At 38.6% G+C, this 16,557-nt stretch overlaps 1 protein-coding gene across 1 annotated transcript; it reads left to right on the top strand.

Moving 5' to 3' along the window:
- Positions 1-2,643: 2,643 nt before the first annotated feature.
- On the top strand, positions 2,644-14,200 carry LOC128444780 (forkhead box protein P2). Its single transcript, XM_053427436.1, has 14 exons — positions 2,644-2,802; positions 5,556-5,660; positions 6,544-6,634; positions 8,094-8,271; positions 8,714-8,809; positions 9,837-9,924; positions 10,310-10,450; positions 11,106-11,292; positions 12,103-12,173; positions 12,752-12,853; positions 12,942-13,063; positions 13,703-13,772; positions 13,865-13,986; positions 14,071-14,200. Exons 1-14 carry the CDS (start codon positions 2,644-2,646, stop codon positions 14,198-14,200), a joined length of 1,662 nt encoding a protein of 553 aa, XP_053283411.1.
- The last annotated feature ends 2,357 nt before the right edge of the window (positions 14,201-16,557 follow it).

Consider the following 16,557-nt stretch of genomic DNA (forward strand, 5'->3'; position numbering starts at 1 on the left):
TAAAAATTGTACAATAAAAACAGGGATAGGAAGAAGAAGACAACATCTATCTTACACTTTGTTTGTTGAAAAAATAACAGGAGAGCAATGCTGTAGGCTGTCAGCACCTATGGGAATATCCTCACAGAACCAGTTCATCCTCCAGAGACCCCGATGAGCTCCTCAGACACTCCCTCTCTTAGGAATGCACAGCCGTCATCCTCTCCTCCCCCTCCCAGAAACTCAACCTGGAGTCCATCTACAAAGCAATGGTGGAGCGGTTCCTTTGAAGGTGAGCCTCTACGGCCGAGGGCCATCACTGGGGCATCCACCTAGCTAAACTGAGAGACTTCCAGCAGTGTTTCCTGAAGCCACTGTTCCCATGGAGGTATCAGTATATTAGGACTGGACTCACCCAAGCTGTCTGCCCTGGAGTGTTCATGTGGCCTGGGTACAACCCCCCAGCTGGATGACACAGTGCTGTTTTCATGTCAACCACACTGCACCGTATGGACACTAATAACATGACATCACGACACCAGCAGCACAACCCCCCAGGACTCCTGGCTGCTGGTGTGTAAACCCAATCCCTAAAGAGTTAAAAAAAACCTTGGCCTTACAGAGTGAACTTTTAATTTCACCCCTGGAATTGCTCAGGAATGTTTTTTTCCTGTGTCTGAATACACTGAACACACGTGTGCTCCTTTTTTCTTCCATAAAAGCTTCAGGACAGGTAAATACTGATCCAGTAGGTGGCAGAAAGTTACCTTGGTAACAGTATCTACATTTCAATCACTAATTGCTCTTATATCTGCCCTACATGTTTTGTATGAGAGAAAAAAAAACATTTTGGCCTCAATGCTCAACTGCCTCTTACATAAATACATACATATAAAAATAGTTTAATCTTTGACATGTGGTAGTCAAAGATATTACTCTGTTTATTTATGTTGTTTGTTTGTTGCACTATGACAAGAAATAAACGTTGAAATATAAAAGCACTCGAAATGAAAATAATGTATTCAGGGCTTCTTGAAATCCCTCTCATCTCACCAGAGGAGAATGAGTCTTGATGTTAGAACAGCCTGGCCTCTGCTGCACCTGCAGTCTGTAAAACATGTTCCACAATAAAGAGCTGACATTGAAAGAAAAACAGCTTTAGGTTTGCATAAAGGAAGAGCAAAAATACATGGTCTGTATTCATGGAGCTTTTTACAGACCAGTTTTTGACATTCACCCATGCACACACAATTCATACATGTATATGCAGCACTTTCTCTATCACACTTCACACTTGCACTCAGGGGCCATTTGGGCCCATGGACACTTCGATATGCAGAATGGGGGAGACTGGGATCAAACTGCACTGCAGAACATCTGATTAGTGGACGGCCCGCTCTACCTCGTGAGCCACAGCCACCCCAATACAAAATACTACATAGAAGAGAATGAAAAACATGAAAATGTGACTGAGCAGAAACGTCCTGTGTAAAGCTTTATCACATCAGAGTCAGTTCGGGTGTCTGTGTTGAACTTCTGCACTCCAGGTGTTTATCAGCAGTTTGAAACAACACACTTTTATTTGTTTGTCGTAGACGCACTAATGCTCTATTCAAGTAAAAGTGCACTACCCTACTGTAAATAGCTCTTTGATAACAGTTTGACAGTTGAAGCCACAGAGCTCTTTTTGTTGTTTAAATTTATTATGTCTAAATAAAGTCCCAGACAACTATACTTGTCTTTTCTCAAAGGGCCCTTTGTTTTCACCTATAAAGACAATAAACGATGCTCACATTGAGGATATTTGTGTCATTTTTTTTTTTTTTGTTACCTGATTGCATACGTCTATGAATATCAACAAAGGAAATTAATGCTTTCTCACTGCCAAATGGGTAACTGAAAATCACAGGATCATGTTTTCATGCCACAATATAAATAATCTTTGCATTGTTGCACTTTAGATGTGCTGTGTATTCATTTGTATGGATTTCTAGGAAAGCTTGAATGTAGAAAATATCCACTACTCACCGGGTATGCTCTCTTAATTTAAAACTGTTTCAAGCCCTGAAATAAATAAAAAAATCTGCAGCTCAGGCTGTTTTTCATCTTTTTTTCACAACCCAGTGATTTACTTCTTTTCCCCTGTCTGTCTTCTTTAGTGACTGAAGCTGTGGCTCCTCCCTCTCAGGTAGACACACAGCTGGAGCACTTTCTCACCCATCCTCACTCCAAACCGTATGAGTGGGAGACACCAACTCTGCCCGGCTGCTCTGTCTTCAGCTAAATGGTACGTATGCTTATAATGTTATTCTGGGAGATTTAAAGGCATTACAGAGCTCTCTGCTGTGGACATGTGATGACAGTGTCTTATCGTCTTGTAATACTTGAAGTAAAACTCCTGTTTGTTCCCAGTGATTGTTATTGTGAGAGGTTGTTTTTGTATGCCTGTATGTGTGGTTCTTTAAACTGTATCTACAGCATTTCATTAGATTTCAAACCTTGCATTGTTTGTTTCAATTGTGCAAATATTCTTTCTTTCTAGTACGCCTTGTGTCTAGTGCAAAGCCAAATGAAGGTGTGATGTAGCAGCTATGCTGAAGTGTATTTTCAGTGTATTTTTGGTTTATTTGTTGTTGAATATTTTCTTTCAGGACCTGAGCTGGGATGCCTGAGTCTCCTCTCAGTCCCAAGGCAGCCCGTCAAACTCCAGCCGCCAGCAGCCTGCTCAGTCACACAGACAACAGTGCGGCAGAGAGGGTTGCTAATGGGGACTCCTGCCGTGGAGTGAGTGGTGAAAACTGGCATAGTCTCCACCATAAACAGGTACTTTCATCCTCCTCCTCTTCTTCCTTCCTCCTCTTCATAAGCGGGAAATAGGCAAACAGATGTCAGGAGAAGTACAGCCAGTCAGCTCCACATTGGACATCCTCTGACAGGACAGCCAACACAAGCCTGCAGTTCTGTGGACAGTGGCAGGGGATTTATTTGAGATCTGATCCGAGCTGGGAGCTGACATGCAGAAACCTCTGTTTGTACTTAATTATTAGTTTGCATGTCAGAGCCGAGGAGGAGTAATTGTCCACAGACCTCAGCCAAGCAGATGCAAGTGAAAGTGAAAAGTGAAATGAGCATGGCCCAAGATCATTTTATGGTTGTCTGTTGCGATTCCATCCCCGGGAATCTTAATCTCAGGGATCAGTGAAACAACAAGGTAATGAGTGTGTGGTCGTCTCCGTCTCCTTCAGACGGCTCCTCATCCCGACAGTCTCATCCTGTTCTCTTAATTCACTGTGATCAGGACTTGTAAAGGCCTTAAACTTCAAACACCTTAAAATATTTGAACAATGTTATAAAAACATTGCTCCCGGCATAATCAATGGTTTCATCTCAATGATCACCACTGTTGACAATGTTGTCTGTCGTGACTCCAGTCTTCAAAGCATAATAATGACTGGTGATATGAACGCTTTTAAATGTTAAACTCTAAAATGTTACAGTTGAAGAGTATTGACAGTGAAGAGCGGGCGTCTCTCATAAAACAGCAGGGCCTCAATGTGTAATCTTTTGTGTAGCATGCCACTCACTCAAATGGTGTCAGTGCCTTATTTAAAACGTTGCTTAAAAGAAAATCCAGGAGAGGCACAGAAAGTAAAAGACTAGACCTGCAGCTGCTGTTATTTTTCAGATATATTAGTTAGTAATTCAATTTGCTATCATTTATTAAATTATAAGACTGTCCATCACCGTTTCTCGAGTCTAAGGCAGCATCTTTAAATAAGCTGTTGGGCTCAGTTACCCTACCGTGCACGCTGTCATACATGTGGCTGTCTTCTGGTCAAAACACCAGGTTTGTTGACTGGTGCAACCAGTTCTATGATAATTAGCTACGTGTATTGTTTTTTCATAGAGAGGAAGTTTATTGAGATTTTGGTTATATTAAGTTTGGGGAAACTGATTTCCTGTTCCTTAAACATGAAGAGAACTTGCGTACATTTAAATAGTTGAATTAATAATGCACATTTGTATCTTATTTCTTCACCACTTTGTGTCAGACATTAGTTTATTCTGATTGTTCAGACACTTGGAATCGTTTGCTTAATGTGTCTGAAAACAGGGTCAACAAGAAGGTTTTCCTTTTAATCACACAGTTCTCCATTTGCCAGAGATCTTTCAGATTTTTTTGAGGAAGCTGAATTATAATAAATGTATAGAAATAATATACCTTGCAATTTGAACACAATTAAAAGAAAGTGACTTGCTAAATTTGAAGAAAAATTGTCCAAAGATGTTGCGGTAAAACTGAAATAACGATCATATATTCAAATCAAGCACACGAATGGCACTAAATCTTGTGTAATAGCAAACATTAGTCTATTTAAAAACATCCCTGTGGACAACAGATTGAGTGAATTAAAAGCGGTTGAGAATGAATCACATTCTATTCTGTATCGCCGTTATTTTGATGAGTCAAGATTATAGAATACATGAATAGCCTTGTTCACTGATAATGACAGATTGGTTGTATAGGTTAAATGCTCATAAGTTGCTACATTTGCTTCTAAAACGCCAGGATTGTTCATTTGTTTAGTGTTTATATTGATGCTGCTACTTTGTTTTTTTCTTTCTTTTTTATTCTTCTTCTTGTGAGCCTGCTTTAGGCTGGGCACATAATGCAGAGGACACAATAATCAAAGTAAAATATAACTTGCTGTTAGCGCTTCGTGAAATGTTTAACTCGCATACATTTTTTTTATTGATCAGCACATTAATCAATATAATAATTGTTTCAATCTTAAATAAGAACAAATCATGAAATTCAGATACTCTGTTACTACAACTATACTGATTCATAGTTTTTTGGAGTGTCTTATCTGTCTGGTGGAAACTTGCAAGATCATATACCAATAGAAATAAAGTGAGATTTTACTGAAACTTATGAAGAACATTATCAAGTCACAGCCTCTGCACAAACGTAGAGAAAATTTAATTTTCTTTGTAGAAAAATTAAAAATATAAAATCATAATGAAATAATAATCTATTTTTCCCCAAAATAAATATGTAGCACTATTTCATTATACTATTTATATTCATGTTGTATTTTTTAAATAATTTGTAATACACCATATTAAATGTGTAAGCACCTTTTGTTGTTTTAAAAATGCAGTCATGGCAATTGCCGCTGCCTCTGTTTGACTACAGAAGGAGACGGAGACAATCACTCTGTTATTTGACGCTCAATCAGTAACAGTGCAGATCGGTTATTATTCTGCCAGTGTTTGCCTTTATTAATACCCATACACTTCTATTAAGAGTCACAACAAGCATGTAATTGTGTTGCTAATTAGCTGGTCAGCCCCTCTCCCTTCTCATTTGGGGTCAATGACACAATCCGACACTTGGATGTTCACAAAAGGTTGACAGCACTGTTTGGTAATTGGATTGGAAAGATTCCCATTGGACGGTTATTACTGTTTAACACTTGACACCTGCCTCCTGTTGGGTGCACTTGTCCTCTCGACTTCACTCTGTAGACTGTTTCTCCTGCTTCATCGTATCCCTCCTCTTCCTCTTGAAGGTGTGCCTGGCGATGATGGCTCCTCGGCAGATTCAACAGCTGCTCTCTCCAAACCAGCTTCAGGCTCTGATCCACCACAAGCAACAAGCTCTTCTGCTCCAACAGGTATTTATAAAATTCTTACACCAGTACAAGTGTTTTTGGTTCCAATGAACAGGTCTCTGGTTTACTTGACTTTGTATATTAATGTTTTTATTTACATTACACAAAGACTTATTGGACTGAAAATACTGTAATTTAAGGGGAAAATGCAATATAACATGAATATAAATGTAATGCAATATACACTAATGACTGTCCATACTGTAACTAGAGAACTTAATGTTATAAAATATATTGCATTAAAATTGCAATGCAATATAAAGTTAGCCTAGCCAACTGACCATATAGCGACTCAGTGTATAAATTCTTTAACAGAATGCAACAAAAATTGTAGTGCAATATTAAGCTAATATTAAGTTAACCTAACTAACTGTTGAGTTTTCATCCTAACTATCCAGCTAAGTGAAACTAAGTAAGTTATGTTTGCAGAGGCCGACAAACACAAAACACAAAACCCCCATGAGAAACCATGTTTTAGCCAACTGACCATAATTCATCATTATGATATCGTGACAGGAAAAAACAAACTAGCAAAACACAACTACTAAGCATTATATAATTTAATGTTAAGTGGTGAGTATACTGTTGAAAATAAAATACATATTAGTAAAATAACCCACAGACCTTACATTGTGAATATAAACATTTAACCCAATATATTTTCTTTGTTTGACAAAGTGCTGAAGAAGTAAAAAAGACTAACCACTGTCTGATCTGAGAGCATAACCACACACTTGAATAAGGAAAGACTCTGGGGACAGAATTTTTTTTACAGTTGGCCATTTATAACTAAATGTATATTGAAGTTTACTATTTCAACAATTTCATCGCAAGTTGTTTGAGATTGAATTACGTGTCTTTGAAATAATGGTTCACCATTTTCCAGCAACATCTGAAAGAGTTTTACAAGACTCAACAACAAAAGATTCACCTGCAGCTGCTTCAACAGCAACCCAGCAAGAAAGTCAAGGAGGCAAGTGATGATTTGTCTATTATATTTGTTATTATAATTATCTGTTGTTATTTTTTTGTTTCAGTTTACTTGACTGAATTTGCATCTATATATCTATCTATGTTTATCCATCCTGTGGTAAGAGCCGTTATGAGGAAGTCCAATAAGATTTTAATCTTTTCAATGGTTCTAAATAAACTGCTACAGTATCTAGAAGAACATTTAGCAGTGGCCTGCAAAAATAATCATATCATATTAGAACCAGACAGATGGAAGAAGAAAGGCAGCCTGACATAAACAGATACAAAATAAATTATTGACAAAAAATAAAATGACGATATAAAGCATAAAAATACATTTAAATAAAATAGAGACCGAATATATAGACAGACATCGACACTTTGTCCAGAATATAAAGTGTAAAGTGGTAGTAATCATGTACTTAATGATATCTAATGAAGAGACATGTTCATGTGCTTGGTCTTTATTTGAGAATGCAATGTTCTATGTCACTAGCCGTCATCTATTGAGGAGATTGTGAGTGTGAGATTTCAAAGTCAGGAAAGTCAACTCACCGTGACATTCTAGTAAAGGAAGGCTATGACAGATACTTTTATATGTCACTGATTTTATCCAGATTCAAAATCCAGAAAATTATCACGAGAGCAACGTTTTACATGGATATTACCTCACTTTTCTGCTAAATGAGTAGTTTTGTGTTTGTCTCCTCCAGCTCCCTGCACAGCAGCTCGTGCTCCAGCAGCTCCTCCAGCTCCAGCAGCAGCAGCAGCAGCAGCAGCAGCAACTCTTCCGGGTGCAGAGACCAGTCCTGTCCTCTTCTACCCTCCCTCCAGGTCACTGCTCTTTACATTTATTACAAGGGTTAGGGTTAGTTCTGTGGTTCTGGAGTCTTCTTCAGAATTATTATTTGTCATTAGTGACAACCAATTCTACAATATACCTTCACATTTTACTGGACGTTGTCTGTAGAGCTTTTTTATAAACACTCTATGGTGTAAAGTAAATATTGTGTTCAATCCTACCTGGTTTATCTGCAATGAAGATTTGATTATGAAGTTTGAATGATTTACTGAATTGCTGTTGTTTTGTATACATTATATATTGCATGTGAGCAGAGGGTTGGTCGGCTGTTCGTTACATTTGTATTTATATTTAACGTAGAAAATCTGAAAATTGCGCCAAACCTGACACAGCAATTTAGAATACACATGCCATATGTGCGAGATATGCGTTCCACATACAGACAGACAGAAAGAAAAATAATTGTAGTTGTAATTACTCCTGGATTACAGTAAAATGGCTCATGAGAAAGAGATGCTTTTCCAGTTTCTCCAGAAGAAGTGTGTGAATGTGAGACAGATTTAAAAAAAGGACATGTGTCAACAGTATTTATAGTAAACTTGCTCAACATACAAAGCAACATCTTTGGATTTACAAATACTGTTTGTTTCTCTACGTTTCAGTGGGTTTCAGCCCAGCAGAGTTGCAGCAGATATGGAAGGAGCTGACAAATGGATTAACTGAAGATAAAACCACGATCAAGAGCAGTTATGACTCTTCCACTAACGACACCAGGTCAACACAAGTCAGGGGGAGACAGGCCGATGTCCAGCCGTCTCCCTCTCCTCGCAGGACCGAATGGTGAGACCAGTCCGCTGTAAACAGACACTCCCTCTCTTCAAACATCAAGCACTTGTCATCAAGGCAGACGTTTTCTTCTTGTCGAGGTGTGGGTGGGGAGGCGTTGGGTTTTGCAGCGAGGCTTCACTTTTAATTCCCCTCGGGACGATAGATTTTGTTTTGCTTGTTTGCTTTGTGTTCCACCACCTGAAGTGGTTATGCAAAGAAAGAGAAGAAAAAAAAAGTTTACATGAGTACATGTCCCAAATCAAAAGTAAACACTTTTCCATTTATTTCTCAGTGCTCCCCTCCCAACCTCTCTCTGTCATTTTCCTCCACCCGACTGGAAAAGAAAACACTCTCATGTCTGTGTTGTTGTGCTCTTGTTCTCTTACTGTTGTTTGGCTGCTGTGTTTTTTTTTTAATGACGACAATACTTTCCTTCTTCACCTCCCTCGTCTAGTGCTGATCGTGCCGCCTCACATGTTCTCTACAGTCACGGTGTGTGTAACTGGCCCGGATGCGAGACCGCGTGTGACAACTTGAACCAGTTCATCAGGTATTTCATCCTAATGTGTTTCAGCTTCAGACGATTTTCAAATCTCTGTTTATGATTCAAAGCAATATTTATTATTTTCAGTAGAAAATGACTCATTCAGTGGAATGCCCCGGTTTGAGACTCTTATGAATTATCATTACATTTGAGTGACAGAACTAAGCATCTGTTTTTCTGAAGTATAAATCTCTAGAGGTTGGTTAACAGCACTTAATGCTGTTTACTGCATAATTCTCAGAGGTGTCAAAGATCCTTCAAACCATGAAGATACAAAAAAGGATTTACGCAGAGTTTTGATCAGTTACCAAGTTGCAATTTCAATATTTTCTTCACCATAAATGAAGTAGCTCTGCATAAATATTTAAAAAAAAAATTGTTTGAAGTCACCTCTCTGGCGGCAGCAAGTGAACATGGTATCTCTGGAACGCTTTTGTGGATTTTCTTCAAATTTGGTACTAACATTTAGCTGGACAGATGAGCTGATTTTGGGGGTCAAAGGTCAAGGTAACAATGGCCACACAAACATGTTTTGGCCTCTTGAACATAAATATCTCAGGCCTGCCTTCAGGTTCTTCACCTTTTGACTTTCAGCGGTCAAAGGTGAAGGTCACAGTGACCTCGTAAGAGTATGGAAAAGAAATGTATGTAGACTGGAACATACATCCGCAAGGTGATGATTCTAGATAGGAAATAATCATAGCTTGGGTATAATTGTATTTATCATGCAGCAGGATATTGATTCATACAGAAAAGAGGATTCTGGAAAATATTCCAAAGTGTTTCAGACACACTGATGTTATCTCCGTGTCTTGAATGCAAGGATAAGACAAGTGTTTCACAAACAAAGAGATAAAACGATTGTTGTATTTTTTTCTTTGGGAGTTGGAGTCAGCTGTAGCAACAGAACAGTTACAAATATTAAACATTGTTTTGAGAGCTATTTGGGGACTTGTATATTGTACTGGTCTATAGAACTATGGAGCAGATTTTTCAGTGGAGCGTTGCCTCGATGCTCTTGTGTGTGTTTCAGGCACATAGGCAGTGAACACACTCTGGACGACAGGAGCACAGCTCAGTGCAGAGTCCAGATGCAGGTGGTTCAGCAGCTGGAGCTTCAGGTATGAAGCATGAGTCCAGTCAAATCTGTCCAACATCAAAAGTTAGGGCTGCATGCAAACCTGCCCTGTAATAATGTAAACCTGCACCATGACAATCTAACTGGGTGCACTGATTAGAAGTGTGTTTATTTAAAAGGTATCTCCTCTGATATTAATAGCATATTGTTTTTATAGCATACCTAAACACCTTCTTTCTCTCGGTATATTCATGTAATGTTCAGCCAACACCTCCACCTCCTCCCTCCTGATGTTTGACACATCAGGAAAATGTACTTTTCAAAATGTGTCCGGTTCACAGCTTCCCATTTCAAAGATCTGTGCTCGGTGATTTTGAATGCGACGCCATCCACAGACCCCCTCTCCCTCCCTCCATCTCCTCTAACAGCTCTGCAAAGAGCAGCAGCGTCTGCGGGCGATGACGGCTCACCTGCATCTGCCCTCTCCAGAAGCTCAGTCGCTGTCTGCAGCCGCCGGTCAACAGTTGCCTGATATGACTGATATGGCTGCTGACCCACGAGCTCCACAGGTAGTGAGTGTGGTAATAGCTTTGAACGGCAGCAACAGAGCAAATGAGCTGTGAACTGTGTGTGTGTGTGTGTGTGTGTGTGTGAATGTGTGTGTGTGTGTGTGTGTGTGTGTGTTTATGTGGCAATAAGGAGCTGTGAGCAAAACAGTAAATATGTGGTGGGGAGTCAAAACACCATGTGTCTGCCTGCAAACTTATCTTCTCTGGATGAGGATGCAGCCGGCCTGTAGTTGACCTGGGAGTCTTTAACAGTCGGATGCTCATGCAGATGCATGTCTGCAAAAAGTTTTACTTTTGTAAGGTCCTTTCTTTTTGTACCAAAAGTCATATGACGAAATCCTTCCTGTGTGTTTCTTTTCCCTCTGGCGCCCAGCTGTTGACATCACTTGGCCACCATTGTGTTTTCATACTGCGGAAATACTCTGTGTAGAAGCTAATCATTTGTTAATCTTGCAAATATTGCACATTAATCAAAACACTCACCAAACAATTTCACCCTATAATTAAGCTTAATTTCTTGTGATATTAGTGCACTCACCTCTGAGGAGGCGAATCGAATCGCTCTGTTACACTGGAAGTCTCTCTGTGTCTGATTTGTTTTGTCTGTCACTCCGCCTGCTGCCTTATTAACCTCGTCTGCATGTGTCGCTCTCAGCTCGGTGCCGTCGCCAGCGACCTGACCTCGCTGAGCCCGTCGGACGGGGCACAAGTCTCACCGCTCCAGTCCCTGGGTCCTGTCAGCTCTCCATCCCAGTGCTGTGAGGAGGAGACGCCCACTCACACAGGATGTGCCGGGGCCATGAGACGTCGTCAGCACCCGCTGGTCTACTCGCTGTCCTCGGGTAAATCTAGAGATGCACACAGAGAGAGGCTTCATTTTAAATGTGTCATGTGCTACATCTCTAAAATGTCGTAGTGTTGAGAAATTATTACAACTTCATAATTACAAGATGCAGATCAGCAAAATGACATTTCATTGATAATGCCGACCAACTGAGATTGTGAGGTGGTGACGTTCGGAGCTGATATGATGATGACCCTGATGGAGCGAGGTGCTTTAGGGTTTCCTTATGAGATTTCCTCTTTTCCAGTCACAGAGGCTGTGGTCACATGTGAATGCACTGAGCCAATCAAATAGCGTAATTGTATAATAAATGTATTTTGTGGGCATATGGGAGCTTTACCCATTATATCAATGCTGTGAAGGAGGTTTTTTAATAATAACCGCAAGTCGTGATTTGTGGCTCTGTCAATTTAGTTTGAAGGAGTCTTGAGTTATGAGCAAAGTTGGGATGGGCCACGCCCCCTTGTACAGATTTTGGTTAATAATTGCTTCAGAGCATGCTGCACTATTATGTGTGAGGTACAGATATGTCGTATTTTTGGTGACCCCTATTGGTCAGATAAAAAATGCGTTGGTTTACCTATTCCCAATTTCGACCTAAAGATATCTACCAAGATTTGTTATGATTGGACAAAATCAGACACAGTTCACTAAGCCCCGCCCCATTGGATTAAATCGGCTTCACTTATCACTGTGACACACATAGAGATGTCACTGGTTACAACACACCTGCATGCTATATCCACTAATGTGGTGTATCAAATAATATGGTAACTTTGAGCTTTATAACTTTTTACTCTCTTTTCAGAAAATGAGTATGAGCTTTACAAGAACAGTGACATCAGACCACCGTTCACCTACGCAACACTGATAAGACAGGTACCATTTTTGACTCAATAAAGCTGAGCTCTTTCTAATATTTATATATATAAATGTGTGAGTGTGTTTAAGTGTGTGTGTGCGTTTATATGTATGATTTTCTTCACATTTATATTCAAGCATCCAGATGTTTTCCATGTGAGCTCATTCATTTGAATCACTTGTCTAAAGCAGAAACATTATGTTATCGAAGTGAGTTTTCCATCAAAAATCACCTGGTTTCAGCTTTATGGTTTTATAGTATTGATGGGTAAAAAAAAAAAAAGACTTCAAATTTGTAATCTTTGGCTCTGTGCTTTTTAAAAACATCTTACAGTTTTTTTTTTACATGTACAATGACTGAATGAATGAATACAAAATCATATCCAAATTAGTGGATCATGAACACTATCTCTATAAATCGCTAGTGGCTTTAATACTTAAATAGATTATCTTAAAATTAACAAAAAGTTTGTTCATGGAGCTAGAAAAAAAATTGTCATATATTTTTGAGTGTATCATTTTCCCTTCGGCCTTTTATTAGAGTTTAAACAGTCATGGCTTTGATTTGATCCGATCATATTTTGTTTTTACTACAGGCGATTATGGAGGCACCAGACATGCAGCTGACGCTCAATGAGATCTACAACTGGTTCACACGGACGTTCGCTTATTTCAGACGCAACGCTGCCACTTGGAAGGTATCCCCCTCGCAGATAACTAACTCACCTGATTTATGCAGGATGTACCCAGTCACAGCTCCTTCGCTCTGATTTTTCTCTGGATCAGAACGCTGTGCGCCACAACCTGAGTCTGCACAAGTGCTTTGTGCGGGTGGAGAATGTGAAAGGTGCCGTGTGGACGGTGGATGAGGTGGAATTCCAGAGGAGGAGATCCCAGAAGATCACAGGGTAGAGTAGATAACACCCTGTTTCATCCCATACCTCTTATTATCAAGTTTCATTTCAGTTTGAATATAACAATATTAACTTTGTTTATTTCGCACCTTCTAAGAGGACAAATAAAAACAGGAAAACAAAACATCCAAGGCAGCAAGCAAAATACGATGTCATCTCAAATAGAAGACAGCAAATTATTGAAAAGGGAATGAAGCAGAGATCCTTAAAGGTTTATTAAACCTTAGACCTTGAATTTTAATTAGAAAATCCTTTGAAGTCCCTGTGTGAGCATATCACAGAACAGAAAAAAACTGGGGCTCATCGATTGACAGAAGGTAATAAATGCATTAAAAAAGCATAAAGCAAATTCCAGCTCCCGTGTCTATAATACATCTACTGTATTGAACATTTATTGTCTTTAATAAATTAAGAATTATGATGAGGGTAACTATGACGACAGTTTTGAGGCTTTGCCCCGATGATTCACTCAAATGAATTATTTGCCATCATAACTGACCTTGCCTCAAACTAATGCTGTTTACCGTGTTTTTTCTTTATCAGTGGAATATATACATGTTATTGATTTGCTCTCCATAAATAAGACATGGCCATTGCCTATTTCTAAATGACTTACCCTTTGTTATTCTGCAGGAGTCCATCACTTATTAAGAATGTGACCTCGAACCTTGCTTTGGGTGCAGCTCTGACTGCCAGTTTACAGGTGAGCGGGGGTGCTTGAGCGCAGCCTCTTGATTAAAGGTTTTTGGTTGATCGGTGATAATAGTTTGATTTTTTTGTATCCATTTGTTGTAGACAGCGCTGGCTGACACATCACTGCCAGGATTCACAAAGGAAAGTGTGAGCAGGAACTCCAGGAGTCAAACACAGGAGAGCAGCAGCCACAATCACCAAAACATCTCTCTACGTGTCCAGCAGTGAGTTTATCGCAAAGTCCAGAAATCAAACGACTTGTGTACAAAAATGGATTTTCAAATGTCTTGGTTTTTCACCTCCTGCAGGTGTCTTTTCCTCAAAGACGAAACAATGAATCTGGATGAACCAGAACGTCAGATGGCGACGGCGAAACCAGTCACTCTGCAGCATGGCATGACTGGGAATGACCAGGAGCACTTGCTCGACCTCAAATGAAACCTTGAGCGTGGAAATCTGTTAATAATAAAACAGTAAAGCAAGATTTCATTGAGCGTTCAGGGATGTATGCAAAACAGTTCAAAGTACAAACAGAACCGTTGTTATTTCATGTAATGAACATCTCACTGTGCTGCCAGCTGGCATGAGGTCTCCCAAACTGGGATTTAAATCAGATCAAGTCCGTATAAACATTTAACTGCTGCTTTGCAGTCAGTCAAGAAATATAAAGTAACACATGTGGTTTCTGTGTTCACCCACAACTTTTTCAATCATTTTTTAAGTATTCAATTTTACAGGTAAATGAGAAAAGATATTTCTGACTGTAAATTAGAAGCAATAAATGTATGTAAGTGTTTTAAGTGTTTAAGTTCAGTGATTCTTGATGCTCTACATTTCAATATTTTAGTTTCAAAGTAAATTATCTAGAGAATAACATTTTTGGTTTGGTGATAATCTACAAATGATGTAGAGTAAAGCAGGTGAAGTTACAACATGATGGAGGTGTTGTGTTTGTGTTTACAGTTAAAAACATGTACAGTTTGTGCTGTTTGATTTTCTACTATGTTTAGCCTGTACATAGAGAGATATTGTTATGTACAGTATATATGTTACGTTTTTTTTGAGGAAGCAGGTTTTATATGCTTTTGTTAAAAAAAACAAGTGTTTTTATTTATTTATTTTTTCCACTGAAAGAAAGATAGTTCCAAACATTCCTCTTTTCTAAAAGTTAAAAATATTATGAATTAATACTTGCAACAATGAGTATTTATAAAGATGTATGTGCCTGTATGGTTGTATGTCCGATGTATTTCAATTACATTAGATATATATATTGTGACCAGTTTAATGTTTATCTTATTGTTATAAAACTTGTGATGAATGACACTGATAAATACAGTTCTTGTTTTGAACTGTGTTTTGAAATGTGTGTTGAACAAGCCTAATTATAAATGTTCTTGCACTTCAAACTTCACGCTCATTTATTTACGTCTATGAAAGTGAATGTCGGTTATTTAGTTGATTTTTGAAGGAAATTAATAAATGACTTTTCTTGAGTGAATACACCTGTAGTGTTGTGTTTAGCCTTGTGGCAGCAGGCTAACACGGTGCACACTAATCCCTGATGGAGATCTTGCAGGCTCAGGACCATTGGTGAGCTGCATTAAGTGATCATTAAGGCATCAATCATCAAGCTCAACATATCATATTCAAATAAAATCTCAGTTTTCATGAATATTTGACAGTTAACAAGCTAGGAAATTATTTTTTTATCAAAAATGTCTCTTAATTACAACAACCACTGATTAAATGTAGGTTTTCATTGGAATTCACATAATTTACCTTGAATATGATTTTAAAAGAATTAGGGCCAATAAAGAAAGTTAAATTAATGGCAAAGATCTGGATCAAGGGAATCATTGTTTTCTCTCTTTCTTAAACATTGCTTATATATATATATATATATATATATATAAGCAATGTTTGCGGATTTTATATATAAAATCATGGATCTACGTCCCCCCTCCTCCTGTTAATAGTGATTTTTTGGTCGTTTTTCATACTCTTGTTGAGGGTTAAGAACACAGGGTGTCGCACCTTGTAAGTCCCTATGCAACAAATTGTGATATTTAAATATGGGCTCAACAAATACAATTTGATTGATTGATTGATCTCGATGACAAATCTGGCATCTTGAGTGTTCTGATGTTTTAGAGTGTGTTTAGGTAAGTGCAGATGCAAAAATAACAAATCTGGATTTAACACATTGAAATGTGATTTTGATGAGGGGACTGGAGGTATGTATTCTCCTGAGTGCCATTCTAGTTCCCTGGTAGAGGGCTGTAAATGCAATTCAATAACTAATCTTGAAATGTAAAAAAAAGGTGTTCATAAAAATTCCCAGATCCAACCCTTTGTCCAGATCTGTGCCACATATGTAATAGATTCTTTTTGACCCATGCATGTCCCATCCTTCCAAAAAGTGTTTGTGAAATCCGGCTTTCAAGAAACATTAAAAAAAAAAACGACGTACAGATGGATATGACTGCAGAGGCAAATATGAGTAAATAATTCAAAATCTATTTACATTAGATATACAGTGCAGGGAGTATCTTTTATTACACTGCTGCAATGTAAATGTTTTATTATCAGTGTGTGTTATATGTTGCTACTGACATGATGTGTATTTGTTTATACATACAATTATGATTCATTTATTTCTGCCATTCACCCCCTGCATCTATGTGCAGCACTTTCTCTATCAAACATCCGTCACACACTTCAGCATGGAATGGGGAGACTGGGATTGAACGCTGACCTTCTGGTTAGAGCTTACAACCTGCTCTACCCCCGAG

The sequence above is a fragment of the Pleuronectes platessa genome, chromosome 7 (assembly GCF_947347685.1).
Source record: "Pleuronectes platessa chromosome 7, fPlePla1.1, whole genome shotgun sequence".
NCBI classification, from domain to species: Eukaryota; Metazoa; Chordata; class Actinopteri; order Pleuronectiformes; family Pleuronectidae; genus Pleuronectes; species Pleuronectes platessa.

What these genes read in the sequence shown, in the direction of transcription:
- LOC128444780 (XM_053427436.1), top strand. Translation starts at nt 2,644, where the DNA reads ATGCCTGAGTCTCCTCTCAGTCCCAAGGCAGCCCGTCAAACTCCAGCC. An exon ending in TTCAGCAGCTGGAGCTTCAG is followed by an intron (nt 9,925 to 10,309) that starts GTATGAAGCATG and finishes CTCCTCTAACAG; the next exon opens with CTCTGCAAAGAGCAGCAGCG. An exon ending in AGATCCCAGAAGATCACAGG is followed by an intron (nt 13,064 to 13,702) that starts GTAGAGTAGATA and finishes GTTATTCTGCAG; the next exon opens with GAGTCCATCACTTATTAAGA.